A 19,870-nucleotide genomic window follows, 5' to 3' on the forward strand; every position below is an offset into this window, starting at 1 on the left:
AGGCAGGGATAATCGGAATTTATTTTTTTTCCAGCAGAAACAGGAAGTCTGCCTTCTGCCAAAGTAGCACGTCAGGCAGACGGGGGGGATCGGGTAGGAAGCCCCCCATTGGTATGGCTGGATGCAGAGGGAATTTTCCCTGCTGGGCTGGTAGGCACAGGTGCTCTTGCTGCATCTTTGGAAGAGCTGCAGGGAAGGGGGGCTTGACTCAGCCGCGCCAAACTCTGCGTTTCTGCAGTCCTCGGGTGAGAACCATCAATGTGCCGAGTGGGAAGAGGCAGAGGGAGGTCTGTCAATAATTCCTGTATCCTCTGTAGAGAGCTGTCCAAAAGAATTTTCCCTTCGATGTGATGGGAAGGGGTTGCTACAGGAGACTGTCGGGGCTTCTGATTGCTGTCTTTGAATGAACGACGGCTGAGGGGGAAGCAAAATGTCCTCGGTTCCTGAGGTTTTCTTCCTTCCCTTTCCTTCTCCTCACGGAGCCCAAACAGCAGACATGCATGTTAAATCTTTACTTCCTATTTAATTTCCCTCCTAATATGATCAAGCAACACTGGTGAGCGTTTCTGATATTAAACAGCTGAATGTAGAGACTGTTCATGTGCGGTGCTTCACCAAAGAGCTCGGGGCTCCATTGGCAGCCGTGCACGGATTCTGACTGTGCAGGAGACAAGGATGGAGCCTTGATGAAGGCCCTTGGGCGTGTCAGCTGCCTGAAATACAGACTGGTTTTAGCCTTTGCTTTTGCTCCTAGCTTCCTATCTGTTTGTACAGGTGAGGAAAAAAGGAGATACTGGAGATGTAAATTAATCTTTCCCAATTTAGTATGTTATTTTGCGCTCTTTTCCTTTGTGGTTGAGCTTTGAAGAGGGGAAAATCCATACTTAAGCTACCATGAGTGACTTTATGTGGAAGGGGTTCGTGTCTCTGAAATCCTCCTGTTGCCATTTGCTTCTCTCATTTTTCTGCAAAATGTGCTTGATCTTTGTGGAGGTGTTACCGGAGAGTAGGATGGTGTAGCTGCTGGAAAATGTGTTTGTGAATCTGTTGCACTTTTCACTCAGAAACCTTCACTTTTTTTTTTGGTAGCACGAAGCGAAGGAGTTGGTTAGTGTAGAAAAATAAGAAAACACCTTTTAATAAGCTCTTTTGCCATTCTGTTTCTACACCATTTTGGTTTTGCATTGTGCATCACTCCTATTTCCACATCTATGCTTTCAAGGGGGCAGAACCACACAAGGGTTGGTACCCAGTGGGGATTCTTGCTTGAGTTAAAGGCTAAGCCAGTCCTAGTCAGGTCAGCACTGGGATGCCAGGACTTGATCTGAAGGCCACTGGGATTGATAAAAAGCACTCTGCTGACCTGGATAGGTTCTTGGATCAGCTCCCTGGCTGCCCATCTGGGTAATTAGTGACTCTGGATGCCGGCAGGGTCTTTTGGTAACCGTCCTGAACTTTTTTCTAAAGGTTTAAAAATAAAAATCATCTCTTACCCTTCTCTTGTTCCACTAAAACCCAGTAAAAGCCAAGTATGGTTTTATTATAGATCTTGCTTATGGTGTTGCCTGACTGCTTTGTTGGCTTGCATCAATCTGCCTACCCTGGCAAGCTGTGGGCATTTCAGCGGTTGGGATACAATACTTGGCTTCTGTTTTCAGTCTGTGCACTAAACTACGCTGCTATGGTCAATAAATTACTGCTTCCAATGCTGCCTGGGTGTTCTGAGGGGAATTAGACCCCTCCTGGCCCTGCTACATTTGTACCTCTAAGGACATAAGAAAAGCCCCTTGTTAGTGGGTGATGTCCTCTCCCACGGAGTGATTTACTCCTGCACCTACATGGCCCTGTGGACTATGTAATGAATAGGTTTAGGCAGCTGAAAGAGCAGAATTTTCAGTGATTTTCCTGTTGTGCTCTCTGACAGCTTAAATCAAGGGTGGCTTCACTGTAATTTGTAGTCATGTGCATCCAAGGCTGGAGTCATGTTAATCCATTTCGGAAGCAGTGGGAGGGGGAGCCAGTTTCTAACCCTTTCTGAATCACTTTTTGGGGAAGGTTCTGAATATAAATCATGACAAGTCGATGATTGGGAAAGAAAAAGGTGACTGTCAGACCATAATGCTTTGGAGGAAGAAGTACCAGCTAAAGTTTACCAGATTTTGTGCTCGTGGGTAGCTTTAGTCTTGTGCTGTTCTGTGAGCTCTGTATTGGGGTCTCTTTAATTGGTCTCACTTGGGCATAGAGCACAAGCAGATAGCTCGTATAGTAAACAAAGCAGCAGCTTTAAGTTAATGCTAATGTGTTTGCAGGCTGAGCCAAAAGCTTTTCAGGGTTATTACAACGTGCTGGGCATGCAGCCCATCGATCTAAGTGTCTGGAGGAGACAAAAGTTATGGATTGACTCATTGTACAAATCAGCTCATCTGAAAGTCAGATTCTGCTATTTGTTGCCATCAGTAATTTAGTCGTATTAAGCACGGCTGAGGACGGGTGGCAGTGTGGCCGGAATATTGAGATGGGATTTCAGAGATCCCAGGAGCCATTCCCTGCATCACCACCACAGATTTCCTCTGTGACCTGGGGGGCAAGTCATTAAATGTTCGGGTAAAGCAGAGTTTAGTGGTACCTCCTCCTTTTTCACAGGGTGCTGTGGAGATTAATGGCTTAGAAGCGTTTGTGAGGGGGTCACAGAAATATAAATACAGTATCAGACAGCTCATTTGAAGAGTGCTGTGCGTGACTAGATAACACTTGGTTTTGTGAGCCTGTCTATACGTGTGCTTCCTACGCTTACATGGGAGCCTGCACAGCTAAAGGGGCTAATTTTGGCAATAAATCCTGGATGTTGGTTTGGGGCAGCGATGAGAAGAGCCCTTGTTCACTGCCAATTCTGGACCAATATTCCGAGACTGTTCCAGTTGTTAAACGCGACATTGAAGTTCGTTGTGTATTAACGGTGACGAGGTAAGGCAGGCTCTGACAAGGACTTAAATATGTGATTCCCGTGCTTTGGGGATAAATGGCATGGAAACCTCTCCTCCGGCGACTGCTGCTGTTGTCACCCCAAATTATTTAGGTGGCTCAATTTGGAAGATTTAATCCCAAAAGTAGTTCTGTCCCATTCATTGGGAGTGCTTGACCCAGTGGGAAGAGTCTGGTTAGCTTGAATTGTGTAAACTCTCATATTCAAGGTAACACATATATACAAGGTTACATTTTAAGCTTCATAACCTTATGAATAAACCAATAAGGTAGTGTGGAACTCCGGGACATCTGGCTGTTTGGAAGCAAAATATTTGTGTTCCATAGAACAACTTCATCCAGGCTGGTTAATTACACAGAACAGAAAGTTCTTAAACTCGGTGCAGCAGCTTTAATTACGTTAGGCCTCCTAAGTGGGTCATGGTGCACAGCAATTAGGCAGAGTTTTTCCTTATCTAACATGTAATTATAAATTAGATACAAAATACTAGTCACCTGAAGGTGTTTCTGTTGCTTTTTTTATTTTATCTGTCGGTGCGTTCTCACCTTGTCGCAGAGCTCAGCCCTGTTGGCTCTGTGGCTGCTGCAGAGGGAAATGTCACACTTGGACTGGGCATTTTGAGCAGGAGATGGGATGGGTGTGGTTCTGTGTGACTGCTGTGCTCTTTGAGGTACAATTCCAGCCCAGCGAGGGCATGGAGTGCTGGGGCTCCCCCACCATCCTCAGCAGTGCTGGCTCTTTGGTTTCTTCCTTTCCTGGCAGTGTTGAGTCTGCTGTCACTGTCACCCAGAATTAGTTTCCTTTTTGGTAGGTTCTGTTTGAAATAGCATCACAGCAACGTGCACGTGGCATTCCATGTTTTTCCTTGGCTAGTTATGCCATCTTAGTTTCTCAGCAGAACACCTGTTCCACCTCCAGAGACATCCTTTTGCCTTCCCACCTCCCCATCATCTCATCTCCATCCCATCTTCAACCTCTGCAGTGAAACTGGAGACTGACACTTGGCCCTTGGGCGCCTTCCTGTGCTGTTCCATTGACCTTCATCTGGGCCCGTGGGTTACATTCCAAAGACACTTATGTCAGTTGGTTCATTTTAGGTTGAGGAAGTTTTTTTTTTCTTATGAGACTACTGGCATGAAAATGCTTTCCAAGTTCTTTGTAAAACTTCATTTCATCTTGTTTTGGAATATCTTCATCCTTTCCCACTCTTTTTTTTTTTGTTTCCTGACAAAGGCTTTCACTTTACATTTTTCCCCGACTTTGCCATAAGGTTTGCAGAGAAAGAAGCAAGTAAGATTTAAAAATGTGTGTTTATATGTATAGTTAAAAATATATAAATATACACGTGTTCATGTATCAGTAAAATAAACAATTTGCCTCACCACCTCCTTAGCTCACTCTGAAAATTCGTTTTGGAAAGTAAGGGCGAGAGAACTTTTCAAAACAAACAAATGATTTCATTATATATAAAAAAAGGGCAGTTAATTTTAGGTATTTTCTACAAAATTCAGAGATCTTGAAAACCTTGGTTATCAAGATGACTATTTTCAGTCTAAAGACATTTTTCATGTGTTAAGAAAAGTAAAGGTGATGATCCCTTGGGTTTATTTTGATCTGCAGTGCACTGATTCACCACTCAGTGTTAACAAACAGTTGAGCTTTATTGGGATTTTTATTTTGTGGCTCAGCACAGGTCTGGGGTTGTATTAATCCTGTAATCCTATTCCAGTTCTTGAGCTCATGGGTGGCAGCATATTTTTTTACTTGCATAAAAAGCATCTCCACTAGGTGTTTCCCCATCTGCTACTTGTAGCTCTGGAGACAAAACCTAATGCTGTTTCTTCTTGGGTTTTCTGGGAAAAGATGTAGGGCAGTGGTGAGATTTTAACACATGCAGATGACTTAAATCAGTTATGGTTTTACAGTTATAATATACCTTAGAGGGAAACTACAAAATGAGCCGCAAAGGAGTTTTGCGTGTTGTGCCTTATACAGAAAGCGCAGTTTTAAGGGTAGTTTTGATGTTAAACAGGAAGCACCTATTTATGAGAGCTCCTATTTCTAGTTATTTCTTGAACAGAAAATTGATGACTGCTAGAAATGAGTATTTATCAATTTTTAAAAAGATGAATTGATTCGAGGGTTGGTTTGTAAGCAGAGCAATCAACGTTGTGCTCTGAGCCGAAGCAAACACGACATTATGGGCTCTCTTAATTTCTCGGTCTTCATAAACAGTGACAGTGACTTAAAATCTTAATTGCCTGCGTTTAGAGAGCGGTGATTTACACCTCTGCGCTGTGACGAGCAGAACAGCTGAGCTCCTTTCTGCCCGTGATTTACTCGGTGGCTCTGGTGATGGCAGAGGCAGAACGGTCCAGCCGCTCCCCCCCGGCTGCTCGCCTGTCTGGGTGCAAATCCTCCAGCCGCCGCTGGAGCTTCCATGAGCTTCCTCGCCTCCCTGTGGGAGGGAAGAGTGCAGGATGAAACGGCTGAAGACGGTGCTGCAGGGATTGCACACCTGCAAAGGGAGGTGCCCCCTGGGAGTCCTTCCAGGATGCTCCTCAGGTTTTACCGACGCGCTGCTTTGCTTCAGAGAGACGGCAGAAAACTTCATAAATACACTTAAATCCATTAATGCGGGTGCTTCTTGCATTGTGAGACTTGTTTCAATAAGGCACCTTCACTGGGCTCCCTCTTTGGCTCTTCCCTTGCCCAGACTGCTCCAAGATGTTCTCACACATTGGCCTCCTACTGTTGACACATCAGCTTCTTGACTAGATCCTGTTGAGGAAGATAAAACATATCATCTCTATTTTTTTTTTGTTGTTGTTTTTTTTTTCCCATAAAGTATATTTTGAACAATTGACTGAAAGGTAATAGATGGAGTGCACACACTGATGAAACAAAATTATTATGTACTATGGAAGAAATTATTGGTTTAATTTTGAATAAGAGTTTTTTTTCGTGGGAGATGAGCGGTGTTCAGCTGTTGGTGTCCCACAATAATACTGGGTAATGGTGTACAAGCACTTAAAAGTAAAAGGTTTCTATTTCTAGTCTTTGAAATGACTCACTAATAATGTAGAGCTGCAGGTACTGGAATTCCTATTCCAGTGTCTGCTGCTGCAGGAGATGGCTCCGTTTGTCCCAAGGGATATGAAAACATCCCATCTTTTCTACTGTGATTTCTATAGGGCTCTGTAGTGCGAGGGAGAGTATAATGAGTGATCTTCTCCTAAATTAGCCCCAAGCCCCTGCTCTCAGCCCAGCATGAAGCACTTTGGGCATGGGGGGGCTGAGGGGTTGTCCAGCAGGAAAGCACGTGGGTGGCAGGAGTGGCTTTCAGCATCTCCCTCTTGTTCCTTGCCTCTTTTTGTCATTCCAAGGGAAGGGTCGTGGAGTGACAAATAAGCTTTTGCATATATTGAATTTCACAAACCCAATCTACTTTTTGTGGGGTGTTTTTGCATTACCAATTAACACAACTATTATATGGGCTGTAAGAGTTTTACTGGGGGATAAAACAGCCAAGAGGTGATGTACTCAAGGCCCTCCCATGTGAAGGAAGAGGAAGAAGTATGAAATGGGTGGTGAAGCTTCCAGTGTGTCACATTAATGACTGCAGCAGCTTTTTTTTGCTCTAATGGTGGTCAAAAGATTTTAAACTAAATGCATCTTGAAAATCAGCCATTTCTAATAGCTGTCAGGATTTAAAAGGAAGTTTTTGATGAAAGGCGAGGAAAAAATGTCTCAACTGTGATTCTCTTGACCTTCTTTATTTTCTGGGAGCCAAACTCAATTATATCTGTGCAGAGGTGCTGCCTAAAGGGTTTTAGTATCTGGTCAGTCCCGTGTTTGTCATCCTGTGCCTGAGAACACCTCACCCTGCTGTCCTGTACCTCGAGTCATAGTTGCTGCAGCCTCAGCAAGAGTGGCTGCAAAAACTTTTTCTTTCTTTTTTTCTCATGCTGTTTGACTGTTTTCCTGGTTGACCAAAGCCCAAGGTTTCGTTTCGGTTTGTTTTGCCTTTTTTTTTTAAAGGGAAACCCACATTTGAACAGTGGGATTATAAAATCTTACCTGAATAAAACTGACTTCAGGAATTTTATACCTGTAAACCAGTTGGATCGTAGGCAACTTGAGTTCTGTCACTGCTTGTAGATGGTAAACAGAGAGGGGAGTGATGAGAAACCTGTTCTTGTGAGAACTTTCAAGGTTTCAGAATTTGGGTTTATTTGGCTTTTACTTCTTGCTGATAATTCAGCAGTGCCATAGGCTTGATGGCAAAGGCAGCTGCTTGGGGGCTAATTTGCTGTTACCTCTTGAAGAGTTCAGCTACAGTGTCTTTACTTATTTCTCAACATGGAGAAATATATTTTTTCTTTATATATATTTAAAATATGTAAATACATACAGTTATACAAATCATATTAATAAAATATATTGATATAAAATGATATCCATATTTATATAAATATTTCTGTGTGTATATATGGGGCTGCAAGATGCAAAGATAGACTCTTTATTATACATATTCTTTATTATATATTATCTTGTTTATAATATCCTGGAATATCTGACCTCTGCAGTGTACATTAATATATGGGTGTGCTGCAAACTACTTAGGGCATAACTACTGAAAATGTGGTTTTGATCCTAAGGTTGTGATCATTTTGGCAGAGATTACTAAAACAAAACCTCAGAGAACTTGGAAAATATTACAGTTCAGGTCTTCAGGGAAAAGAGCAAAGATCTAATTGAAAATGATTTTAAAATTATTTCTGCTGAAATTAGAATTACTTCTGTGAAGCTGAATCTAGTATTCAGATGAAATTGCTGCCTGGATTTGATCATGGATGTAATTAATATCCAACACAAGCAGTCCCAAATAGAATGCGAGTGTGAAATTTTAAATTTTGTTTTCTCTGGTTGATTTTAGTTAAGAAAATAACAAGCAAGACATTGTAACATAATATTGGACCTTACCTATGATAAACAGAACTTGCTTGCAGTGCTTGAATTACTTGCAAATAACAGCAATTTCTTAGGATTTCACAGCTCAGTGAAATATATTTGTTGTTTATCTGTATCCTGATGCTTCATGTCCGTGTTAATTTAATTCTAATGGGTTTATTGGCAATGATGACTGTTGCACAGCATATTCCAAGCGCTTTTTTATTTAACAACACTTCTCATTTCCTGAAGAAATCATTGTTTTCTGTGCTTACTTTCACCCCTGTGCTCATCATTTGCTTTTTGAACCGTTTGATGCTTCTGCATCAGACGAGGATTTTGGTTCCTGATTGCACATTTCCTCACTTTAGTAAGAGTTGGCATGGGAACCACTCGAGTTGGAATCTCTAGGACCTGATGCAAAGCTTTTGCTACTGACTCACAAAGTTCTGTGAAGGGGCAATGTATTTGCAAGGCATTTTGAAAATTAACAGTTCAATGGTTTAGTTTCTAAACGTGCTGAGCTGCTGTTACAGCTCAACTAGTTTTGTTTTTTTTTCCCCAGGTTGGTTTTTTATTTTTATGTGACTTGTTTTTTTTTAATGTGTCTGTTCTGTTTGGCTCTCCACCCACCTGGCTACCGAAAAATGTAAATATTTGGAACCCTCTATGGCAATAGGCAATATTGTTTTAAATTAAATATTTGAACAGGTGGGTTTTTTCAATATACAGGGCTGTTTGTGTGTAAACAACCAACACTGGCTGCACTAATTGTTTTAATATCAGGCAAAGAACTTGCACCTGCCTTGCCCTGACTTTCTCAGCTGTTGATGGACCCAACTTCCCTAAATCAGGGTGAACCACCACATTGCTGTTGCTCTTTTGCATCTCCAGCAGCTTCAAAAGACCTCTTTTAAACAAAAACCATGGCAAATAGGAAGTAGAAAGGAAAAACAAGTGGTTAAGTGTTAGAGCTTATGGAGAAATGAGGCAGTTGGTTTTTAAATTTTAAGGTGTTCATGTGTTTGTAGAGCTTTGCTCAATTTTAGCCTCTTAAAATACTTCTGCTTTGAGAATTCTTTCCATTGTCCTTCAGAGATAATATGTTATCAATTCATTACTCTCAACTTACTATTCTTAACTGGGAAAATCTTTTATAGACCATTGAAGAATGCAAAATTGCTTAAAAGATTCAGACAATGCAGTTGCTGTTAATTTAAATGGGAGCTTCTTGGGCTTTGTAATCACTTAGGTGGCTTTGAAAAAACTCATCCTTGATGTCTTATTTCTCTGCAGTAGCCAATATTTATAGTCTGCTTTGTACAAGATAAATTCCTTTTCACTGTACTGAGAGCATACCTGAGAGTGTAGAATTGCCACTCTGTGTTAACAACAGAAACGTTATGAAAAAGTAATGTGTTCTTTAAAATCAGCATGAAATATTAATCTAAATTGTCCAAGTTTAAAGGCAACGTGAAGTTTTCATGCATTTTAAAGAGTACAATTAATGGAAAGGTTGTAAGGACTAAATTATTATAGTGAACAGAAGAGTTGCACTAATAACTGTGGAATTCAAATTAGGTTTGTGGTTTAATTAGATGAAAAAAAATCAGAAAAAACATGGTGACTTCTAATGTACCCCTTGATTTCTGTCACCTGGAATTAGGGTGTTAGTTTAAGATGTGGAAGGCCCAGCATTAGTCATGTCCTTGGATAGAATGGAAACTCTTTTTGGTCATTGTGTCAGCACTCTCCTTTGGAATCAAGACCTTATATTTGGGTAGCTTGTGTCCCTGGGGACACACAAATCCATGTGGCCTTTGCATGAGCTGGGTAAGGTTATTCCCAAGTGCTCCATGTGCTGTTATTGCTTGTTGGAATCAGTCAGGTTTTTGGGATCACAATCAGGGCAGCGCTCAGGACTTGGGAATGAATCTCCCATAACCTGTTCCTTCCTTCCTGGGTATTGGAGTCAGTAAACAGAGAGAAATTATGTTTCTGTTAAATCAAAATTAATACTGTGTTCAAGAAAACAAGAAGGGAATTCAGGGAGATGTGTCTGATAAGACAGGCAAACAGTCATTCCTGATTCTTCTTTTGATTGGATAAAGATGAGATGGGATTATTTGGGCAGGTTTCCATGACAATTGAGATCAGAAACTAACTTGCTGTAGCACTACAGAAAGCAGCTGTACTTTGAATTCCCAGTTGTTTTCACTGTGCTGGAAAAAATACGTAAAGAGAACTGAAGAATAAATATTGGGAAAATCCAGAATGAGTTATAGAGGAATATTCTCCCTTCTTGTTAAAAAGCTGCTCTGAAATTAGGTGTTCTCAGTTGTATTTTTGTCTGCAGTGTTGATGTTGGTTTAAGAGGAGATTCTTTTAGATTTATTCTGCAGGAGTGTGAAAGATTTTGAAAGTGGGAAGTAAATGGTGTGTTTTTGGGAGAGGGGGAGTGGAAAATAAAACACTTGACATGAGTGAGTTCGTAGGTGTGCAATGCCTGGCTCGTGCCAGGTGAGCCTACTGCATTTTTGGGTATTAATGCAAATTTACTGATAACATCTGGAAGAAATCCAGCTTTCAGTGCTAATTTTATTGACCACTGATTAGTTTGCTGTATTTTAAAATGCTGATATAAGAAATTGTCTTAATTTTTCAGATAAAGCACAGCATTTTAACTTACAGAACATCAGTGCAAACCAACAGAGAAAAACTCTGTTTTAGTCTTTGTTATAATGTGTATTTTTGTTGCTAGTGCAAGCCTAAAAAATAAATGGGAAATCAGATTGTTTTTCCGTCTGAAGGCACCAAAATAAATTAATATTACAATTACCATAGCTTGCTGAGTATCCTAAATAAATGCCCTGGTTTGTGCGCTCTGCTAATTATTGTGGAATGCTGCTTAATGAGGACAGAACCAGCGGTGCAGGAGGGGAATATGCCTCTGTTGACAAGAGAATGTTTTGCTGAGCAGTGGTGAGAGGCTCCACCTGCCCCAGCAGGAAATATTCCAGAGAGGAGTTGGGTGGCAGGAGGATCAGCCCCTCAGGGCTGTGCTGCTGCTCTGACATCACAGGGACATGTGGCACAACCCAAAGCACAAATAAAGCAGGGCAAGGTTGTGGTGTCACCTGAGAATGCTGATAGCCCGTTTCCACGTTTTTGAAGTTAATTAAAGAAAAAAAAGGCAGCTTTTAGGTGGTGTTCTGGCTGTTCAGGGTACGTGAAATGGCAAGGCATTTTTGCAGCAGTTCTGAGCTCTTAAAAAGCAATTTCTCCAGTTTGAAATCAGGAATAAACTCTATAATAAAGAGTCACTGAGCCTGTTGCATTATAAATATGAAATATGGTGAGTCTGGCTTCTGGAGCTGCACAGTCTGCTGTGCAGGGAGCTTCCAGACTCCTGAATGTTGTGTGAGGCCTTATACCTGATTTTTAGGTGCGTGTTTTCTGCAAGTCACTTTTGAAGAGTTGCTTTGGGTGTTGTGTTTTGCCTTGGTGCACTTGGAGGTGTGTCCTATGAAATATGGTATCTACAGGCAGGTATCTGCAGAAATTAGTGGTCTTAACAACTGCATGTTCACCAGCTCCTGTTGCTCTTGTATCTACTTTAAGGAGTGGTTTAATTCTAGATGGATACTGGTGCCTGTAGGTTGTAAATCTTATCTAACATTAAGTACTGTCTTGCTTGCAACCTCATTGGGGAAGGTGAAGGGTGTCTCCCGAGTGGATCAGAGTATCCCACACCTCTCCTGCCTGAGCAGAACTCGTGGGCACACTGCACCTCTCCAAGGGCTGGGTTGAGTCCCAGCAGCTCTCTAATTAGAGGGGGAAAAAAGCAAAAGTGGAATTCCTTCAGCACAGTTGGAGCAAATGTTGAAACACTTCACGCAGGGCTGAACTCCAATTCATTAATGTGCTGTGGGCAGCTTTCAGTGTAGTAATGCCAAAAATGGGGCTGTGTCATGCCAGAGAACTGGCTATACCAGCACACTCCACACCAAATCCAGGCACCTCTTTCCCTGACCTTTGGCAACCTGTTAACCAGCCCTTGGGGACATTTAAATTGGCACTTTAAAATAATGCCAGAGAATATCAAGGCAAAGCTGTCAGTGTCCACTGGTAGTAACTGAGAGCATTTGGTTTCCTGGTCTCTCTGATGCTGATGTAAAGCTCTGAATCTTCACATTATATTATTCTCATAGAGTATTCTCGGGTTTGGGTGCTCTGCTTTTTAAATTGTATCTCATAATATAATTTTTAAGAGCAGTTGTGTTTTTAGTCCTCCCCCCCGGTTTGTAGGAGATCAGAACCACAATGACTTCTTAAATCACCTACACAAGGCGTGACTTCATGTGGGACTGTATTGGGCTGATGTAAATCAGCAAAGCTCCTCAGGTGGAGCTGCTCTTTTTTCACTCACTATTGGAGGTTTGAAACGCTGCAAGCCTCTAATTTGATATTTGCACATATGGCTTCATTATTTTTCTTCTGAGCCAAAATTACCTTTGGAAGTTTTCCAAAAGAAGTCGATCATCCAAAAGGATACAGAGGCTATGAAATACTGTCTCGGTGGCTACGTGAGATGAGGAACACTTCCTTTCCTTTAGTGCCGTGTTGGTTTGTTGTTTGGTGGGGTTTTTTTTAGTGTGGTCTCTGACATCAAGTAGAAGAGGTACAACACATTTTGTTACGGCTCTTCAGGAATTTGAAGTCCTAATGGAATATTTTGGAGGATTGTCGCTGCAGTTTGGTGACAAAATTTTTTGCAGGTTGATTGCTGACTGTGAGCAGATATGAGGTGATGCTTATTATTGTGGAAATAACAATATATGTAGCAGTAGAGCACAGAAGCATCCTCCTCTGTCTTGGTAACATGTGCAAGAGGGACATGGAGGTTCACTTAAGAACAGTTATCTTCTGGCTTAACTGCACTGAAAATATTCTCCTGCCTTCATTTTCTTCTCCTCTTGAGTTTGCCCCTTGTGCACTCACAAAGATACACTGCTGCTCCCTGCCCAGACTCCCCGAGAGATAAATCCAGCTTTTGTTCTCCCGGATTCTTGGAGCCTGGCACAGACAGCGCCAGTGGCCTCATCTGATTAAATCTACTTCCCTGCCATGCAACATGACAAATGCTTTTGGTTCAAGTTGAATGGTAAAGCTTTTGCAAACAGGGAAAAACAGTTGTCAGCTGTCACTGTCGTGGGACCAAACACACATTGTGCTACAACAAGCAGACAAAAAAGCCTCTGAGCTTTACAGCAGATCAAATGGGAAACCCACTCAGGGTACAGCCAGTTCTGTTAAGGCACCAGTGTATTTTTATCGAGACTTGTTTAACAACAGAGGGGAGAACATCTGTCAGCAATTGGTAATGTGGAAAAATACTCTCTTTTGCTCTCCAGAAAGCCCAGAAATTGAGTAATTACATGATACTGTATCATTTTCAAGATAGGAGGTTTTGAAATCTTCATTTGGTTGGCTTGCAAATTTTAGCTTTTGACTTAATTTGTTGTAGAACAAATTATTAAGGATCTTTGAAAGAAAAAGCTGCTTTGAGGAGCTTTGGAGAAAGCTCTTTGGCTGCAGTGGTGGCTCTGCCTCAGAAATGAAGATATGAGAGTGAACTGGGGTTGGAAATGATACCTGGGTGTTTGCCTGGTCCTGGCTCTTGTGTCTTTTGTGCAAGAGCACACACATGTCCTTAAGATAATAGACTTATCTAAACAGATATATTTTTTCTGGCAAATGCAAAATATTTCTTTCTGCAGTGTAACTAATGCTTGGTCACATGTTTTCTCACACTTCTGCTGGGGTAGTTGGTGATACTATTGGCAAATCAAAGGTCTCTTACCGTTGCAGCACTCTGGAACAAATCTCTTCAGGCTCTCTGAGTTTTTATTTTACCACTCCCCCAGCCCTGCTGAAGAAAGAAGTACAAAAGTTTATTACAGGACACGGGGTATTTCTGAGTTACACTTTTCTGTGCGTGTGTTCTTCACTCTGTTCCTTGTTTTCTTTGAGTAGTTGAAAAAAAGGAGCAAATACTAGCTTTTTGTTTTTCTTAAATGACTAAGAATAGGTAGCTTTGAAATTGGAGCTGGTTTTGAGCTCTTGAATATTATAGGTCAGTCTCCAAGCAATGCCAAATTTATGCCTAATCCCAAAGCAGATGGGCATCTTACCCTTTGGCAGAAAGTCCCACGCTTGGTACAGAGCATGCTGGCGTTTCATTTTGGGGCTGTCCTTCTTGGAACTTCTTAATTCAGTCACTTTTGAGTTAAACACAAGTGAAGTCTGACCTTTAATAGAAGTTTGTTTTAAAACCGAGTCGAACAGAACATCCTCCCCTGTGTGAGTTTTTCCCACTGCATTCCCGGTTCAGACATTTCATGTCTGGAAGGCACGGAGAGGGACGAAGACCCTCTTGGATTTCTGGCTGTCGCTCTGACTTTGGCCCTGGAAAGGATCCACGTAGGCTGCCGTGCTGACCACTCTGGGCATGTCTGCCTTGCCACTTCCAGGCAGCCTTCCCGCTGCTCCCTTCCCCGGGCTGGCTGGCCAGCAGCCAGGCCTGACCCAGAGGCACAGTGTGCCTGCTAATGCAGTAAGTGCTGCTGGGAGCAGGAGCCACAGATGCATCAGAGCCAGCAGGGCTGCACCTTGGAGTGGGATATGCTGGCTGATGGGGGATGATCACTGCTTTTTCTGGAAGGCCAAACCAATGATGATTGTGATCTGTGTTTTTGCTCTATGGCTCTTGTCCTTTGCACCCCTCAGACCGTGGGGGAGCTTTCCTTCATTAGGCTTTTCGTACTGAGCAGGGAAATGTTGACCTGAAGGTCCTAAGTGGCTTAATCTGCAAACTGTATGTGGAGCCACCCTCGTGGATATATTTTTATCTTGTGCTAATGGTTCAGTAACTAGTGAGGGAGGTGGAAATACTTTGACCTGTCAGCTAAAGGGCACTAAAAGTCCTCTTTGGTCCTTAATATAGTAAGGACACAACGACTGGCATTCCTTCCTTCTCAGCTTTGCAATGTTCCTTTCAGTTGATTTTATATATTAAAACTGTTCAGGAATTGCTAGGGCTACCAGAATTACATAATTGAAATAAAATAGTGATTTGCTTCATTGAGGTGCCATCCCTCCCTGCCCTCCCAAAATCCCTCAGTACAGTGCAGGCAGTAACTTGCAAGTCTAGCAAGACTCAGTAAGGAAGATGATTCCCCCCCCTCCCCAGCTACATGTGCAATATACTTCCTCTTAAAAAAATTAGATCAGCACCCTCATGTTAATTAAATAAAAGACTGCTAGCTAAAGCCTCTTGAACGTGTCACATAAAAAAATAGGAAGGAAGCCAAAGAGAAATGACTGCTGAGATAATTTCGTCTCTCAAGTCGGGTCCTTCAGCTCGGTTTTCCAAACCACCTCTTGGCACCCAGGGAATGTCACGGGCAAGCCGTGCTGTCACCCCTGGGGCTCAGGAGTCACTTGTGGTCATCCAAGGACACCTGTCCTGAGAGAGGCAGTAAGAAGATCTTCTAGGGTCAGGTAGTGAGGAAGCTGTGCGGTGTCTCAGAAAACGTGTCTAGATACATTAATGCTGTAAAGTACTTTATCAATAATTAGGAAGTGAATTAGCAGTCGTTCCTGCTAGGAGCTGCTTCAAATGCTCTCAGCATTAATCTCTGTGCTCTCAGTGGAAGCAGTGCTGTATATTTACAGGAGACAATTATCTAATGACTGGCCATTAATGAGTATCTGTAGCCTCTAACCCTACTCAGAGAGGCAAGGAACAGTCAGATCGATTGATTGTGCCCCCTCTGTTCCTTATCTCTCCTTCCTCCCTTGTCCAACATCACAGGCCAAATTGTGCCCTCTGTATTTGAGGCAAGGAACAAGCACTGTGGCACTACCTGTTGGTGAGTCCTCTCGGTGTGAGATTTGTGTTCTGACCTGACAGCTCAGGGTGCTGAAGTTGGCCTGGTGCCAAGCTGCTGCTTCCCTCTCCGGGATGGAAACTGGCACCTTGGATCGGGACTTCAGCAGGGCAGGGAGGCAGATGCAGTTTTTCAGTACTACACATTTTTTTTACTGCCCTTTGCTTTGTGGAGATGCTCCTTTGGCTTAAATTCCCTTGCTTATTATCTCCCTTTTCCTGAGGGATTCAATAGGTTTCTTTGCTGCTAATTCCCAGGTTGACTTCAGAGGTACCTTGGATCCAGATATTTATCTCTTGCACTTTACTGCATTTAAGATGTAATGACAGCAAACGAAACCAAATACTTTAGTATAGCTTTATACAGATACTGTGTATATATATACAAAAAAACCATAGAGTTGCCACCCCACCCTCAAGATTTAACTGGAATGAGCAAGACTGTTAATTTGCTGATAATGCAGAACTTAGTCACTCTCTGAGGTAGACAGCTGTAAGTGCACAGTGGCTTTGAACTGTTCCAAACCTATTAAAATTCTTTTGGTGATCCTTAGGCTTAGGAGGAAGGGAGAATAAATTGCTGTTTTGGCAGAGTTGCTGGTCTTATAAATAACACCTACGGCTTCAGAGAGTTCACAGAACTGGGCTCTGGAATGTTAAAGCTTCAGTTAGACTCAAAAGCAAATTTTTGGAGGATTTTTTTGAACTGATAGTAGTGATAAGGGCTTTGGACTTTGAAACTTTGTGTCCCGGTGAAGGAGTCCGTGCTCCGGGTGCTCTGAATATCGGGCACAGCGTGGGGTTGGCGCTGTCCCTGCCGGTATTGCATCTGTGACCGAGCTCTGAATGCGCACAAAGGCAGCCTTTGTTCCCTTCCCCCTGACCCCGGGGACTCGCTGCCCTGCCAGGGTGCCCAGACCATTGGCTGCAGAAGAAAAGAAGCTGCTGTAGAGCTCTTCAAAGAGGAGGATGCGGGGGGCAGTTGGTTTAAAAGTGTTTAATAATGAGAAAAACAGGTGAATTTCTTTTAATGCCTCACTTCTAACATTGTAGGCAATGTATAATGGTCTCAGGGTGCATGTTGAGATTGGTATCCAGTGTTTACTGTTTTCAAAACTGTGTACAATGTTCACCTACTCGGTAGCGTTTATTATTTCACTCTTTGTTACAAATGGTAACCAGGTATGCATTTGAACCACTACAAATGGGCTGAAAACTGAGCCTCACTAAGTAAAATCTCCCTGGCTGTGGTTTTGTTTGGAAACACGAAGCAAAGGTTCTGACAGCTAGTGCCCCCCTACTCTGCTGCTTATAAGGAAAGTCCCCCACACAAGAATTCCACCAAGGACCATCCATTCAGTCTCAAAATAAAGGAAGATGACTCTGTCTTGTAGGCTGTTGTTTTGGTTTGCAACTTGCTCTGTGTTAGTGGCTCTTTGGGGTGGGTTTTAAAAACCAAACCACGGTGTTCGCTCCTTGCATAAGGTGCTCTCAGCAGATGCAGGAACCTGGCATGGACATCAAAGAACATGGTTACTTGGTGGATGTAGAATGAGCCAAGGCACTTAACAGGCATCATTGTAAGGCAGCAATGCTTTACCAGCCTCTGCTGACTCTTGGAATGAATATTTTGAAGGTAGTGCAGCTTCTTCTTGATCTAATTTGGTGGACATGGATTCCAGAAGGAAGATGATTTGTCAGTGTTTCACAGAGCAGATGGCTGTATACGGATTTGGACTGAATTATTTCCATTTCAAGTCCTCTGCAGCAGGAGGAAAAAATATGATTTCAGTCTCATAGCTATATTTATGCCTGTAATTGCTGGTTAATACAATTCTGGTCAGAGTTTGGAGGATGATTTCTTTTGTTAGGCAGACAAGAGACAGCTTCATCCATTAGCACTAATCCTGTTCTGTGAGAAGCCCCGTGTCTAAGGGTTAGAGTGATTTGTATTTCATCTTTGTCCCCCTTGAAAATTAGAGGAAGGCTTGGCTTAGAGTTGCATGGGTAAAGGTTGGTGTTCTGACACCTGCTAGTAGGTGTTCCTTGAAGGAATTGGTTGGGATGCCAAAGGAAATCTAACAGCTTTTACCTCATGGTTCCTGAATCAGTACAGGCATCCTGAGATGCCTTGGGGTTGTGAAGGTGGGAAATGAGGGATGTCACATGGATAAATGGAATGGGATTCATTATCTGCCCATGAGTCACCTCAGTTGGAATCTCTCTGGTCATTGTTTTAACTGACAAAAGAGAAATGTCCACCTGATTTGGGGGGAATCCCAGCTGGAATGGGTGAAGGACAGCTGAAATGGGCACATTCCTGTTGGTTTCTCTTAATGCACAACAAGGGCCGCTTTGTCTTGCTTTTGGCTTTTCTGGTATAAGCCCTGGGCATGTGAATCAGTGCAATACTTGGCAAATGGCACAGTTATTTTTCCTCAGGAATAAGCTTTATGCGTAGCACTTCAAGTTCAACAGGTACTTTTTGTGGGGGACCCTACCAGCTTTTTAAACTGCAAAGCAGACACTGCAGAAAAGTCAAGTTTTTGTTATCACTCAAAATGGTGAAATGGGTATGTGGGAATCATCACAAACTGTAGGAAAACCAGCCATGAGAGTGCCTGTGATCAACAGAATCAACCTGGAGAATTATGCTTCCCCTTAAAAGGGAAAGGGGGAAAATGAACTAAAGCCTAAGAACTGGCATGTTTCATCAGATAATTCTAGTCAGATGGCAATAATACATTGAGTTGTCATTTTGTGACAAAAATATACAGTAGCACATGTTAAATCCATCTTGTAGTTAAAGCACTATATATTGTGAGATGGGCTAATACCCTGGAGAAGGCTGAATTGGAGCTGGCAGTTAGACTGCTCTTGCAAAAGCCTGAACATGTGCCCACATGTGGACTAAAGGACCCAAATTTGTTGCTTGGAAAAGGATGGTAACATGAGTTCTGCCGGGGGGAAAAAAAAAGTGCTCATTCAGAGACATCACAGAGCAGGCTGACAGGAGGTGGAGGCAGCAGAACTTGTGCAAGGAGATGTCTGAATTTGGCAGGGCTTTAAAACCGAGCCTAAAATAAAGGGGGTTGTGTGCAGGCAGAGTGAATGGTGAGCCCTGCACACTGTTCTGGGCCAGCACATTGTGGGAATAAGGGATACTGGGGAATGTGTCACAAAGCTTGGGCAAGCCTCGTGCTGGGAAGGAGGGGGTTATGGTTTCAAGACGTTCAGAGGAGTTTTTTATTGAATATGAAAGCTCTTTAGGGGATTCATTCACATTTCTTATCGTTTTCAACTTGCACTGGTTAAGAAAATATGTTGAAAAGCTGGCATGTGGTGGTATGGATGCAAGGTGAAATGATTTTCCTTTCAGAAGGATGTATTTTGGGTTGTGAAGGACCATCTAAGACAATCATACCTTTTATAGGATGTACTGTAAACTTGAAAGATTATTTTGAGTATAGAAAACCAATGATAAATGCAATTCAGTCACAGAAGAGCGATGGATGATGTGTGGGTGGGAGAAATAAGAGTTGGGATTCATTTAAAAAAAACACCCCAAATTACTGAGGTCATCATGTAGCTTTTATTTAGAAACTATTTACTGTGGAGGATTAAAGCAATAATAAGAAAAAAATTCTTGAATTCAATTACTGAGTGCTTAGTTGAGGCAAAGTGGGAACATGTCATCTAAACTAATATAACAATTAAACCCCATTACTGCAATTGTCTTACCTAATTTATAACTTGCTGGGGAGCAGTGGAGAGCAATGTATGTGTTCATGTCAGATTTGAGAACATGAAAATTAATGTATTTTTCTGTTTCTTTTTCTTTAGGTAAGTAACTCAAGGGGACATGAAGAATTGACATTTAAATGGCCAGCATGTTGCAAAAGGTATGTCAGTTTAGATTTGACAAGAAATGTGTGGATATTTAATTTGAGTACAGTTTTAATGAGTATTTTCCTGTTTTTTAT

At 42.2% G+C, this 19,870-nt stretch overlaps 1 protein-coding gene across 2 annotated transcripts in view; it reads left to right on the forward strand.

The window, feature by feature from the left end:
- The window catches only part of ANK2 (ankyrin 2), a 261,559-nt gene that overhangs the window by 21,836 nt on the left and 219,853 nt on the right, over positions 1-19,870 (forward strand). Inside the window, exon 2 of one of the 2 annotated variants that reach the window (XM_039386605.1) lies at positions 19,731-19,789. The exons of the other annotated variant lie outside the window; for it this stretch is intronic. Within the exon in view, the coding sequence (XP_039242539.1) occupies positions 19,769-19,789 (21 nt within the window). The 5' untranslated portion in view covers positions 19,731-19,768. The remainder of the gene's footprint in view (positions 1-19,730; positions 19,790-19,870) is intronic. 2 annotated transcript variants of the gene reach the window in all.

Source organism: Pipra filicauda, unplaced genomic scaffold (assembly GCF_003945595.2).
Source record: "Pipra filicauda isolate LSUMZ 115617 unplaced genomic scaffold, ASM394559v2 scaffold495_size435866_pilon, whole genome shotgun sequence".
In the NCBI taxonomy this organism is placed as follows: Eukaryota; Metazoa; Chordata; class Aves; order Passeriformes; family Pipridae; genus Pipra; species Pipra filicauda.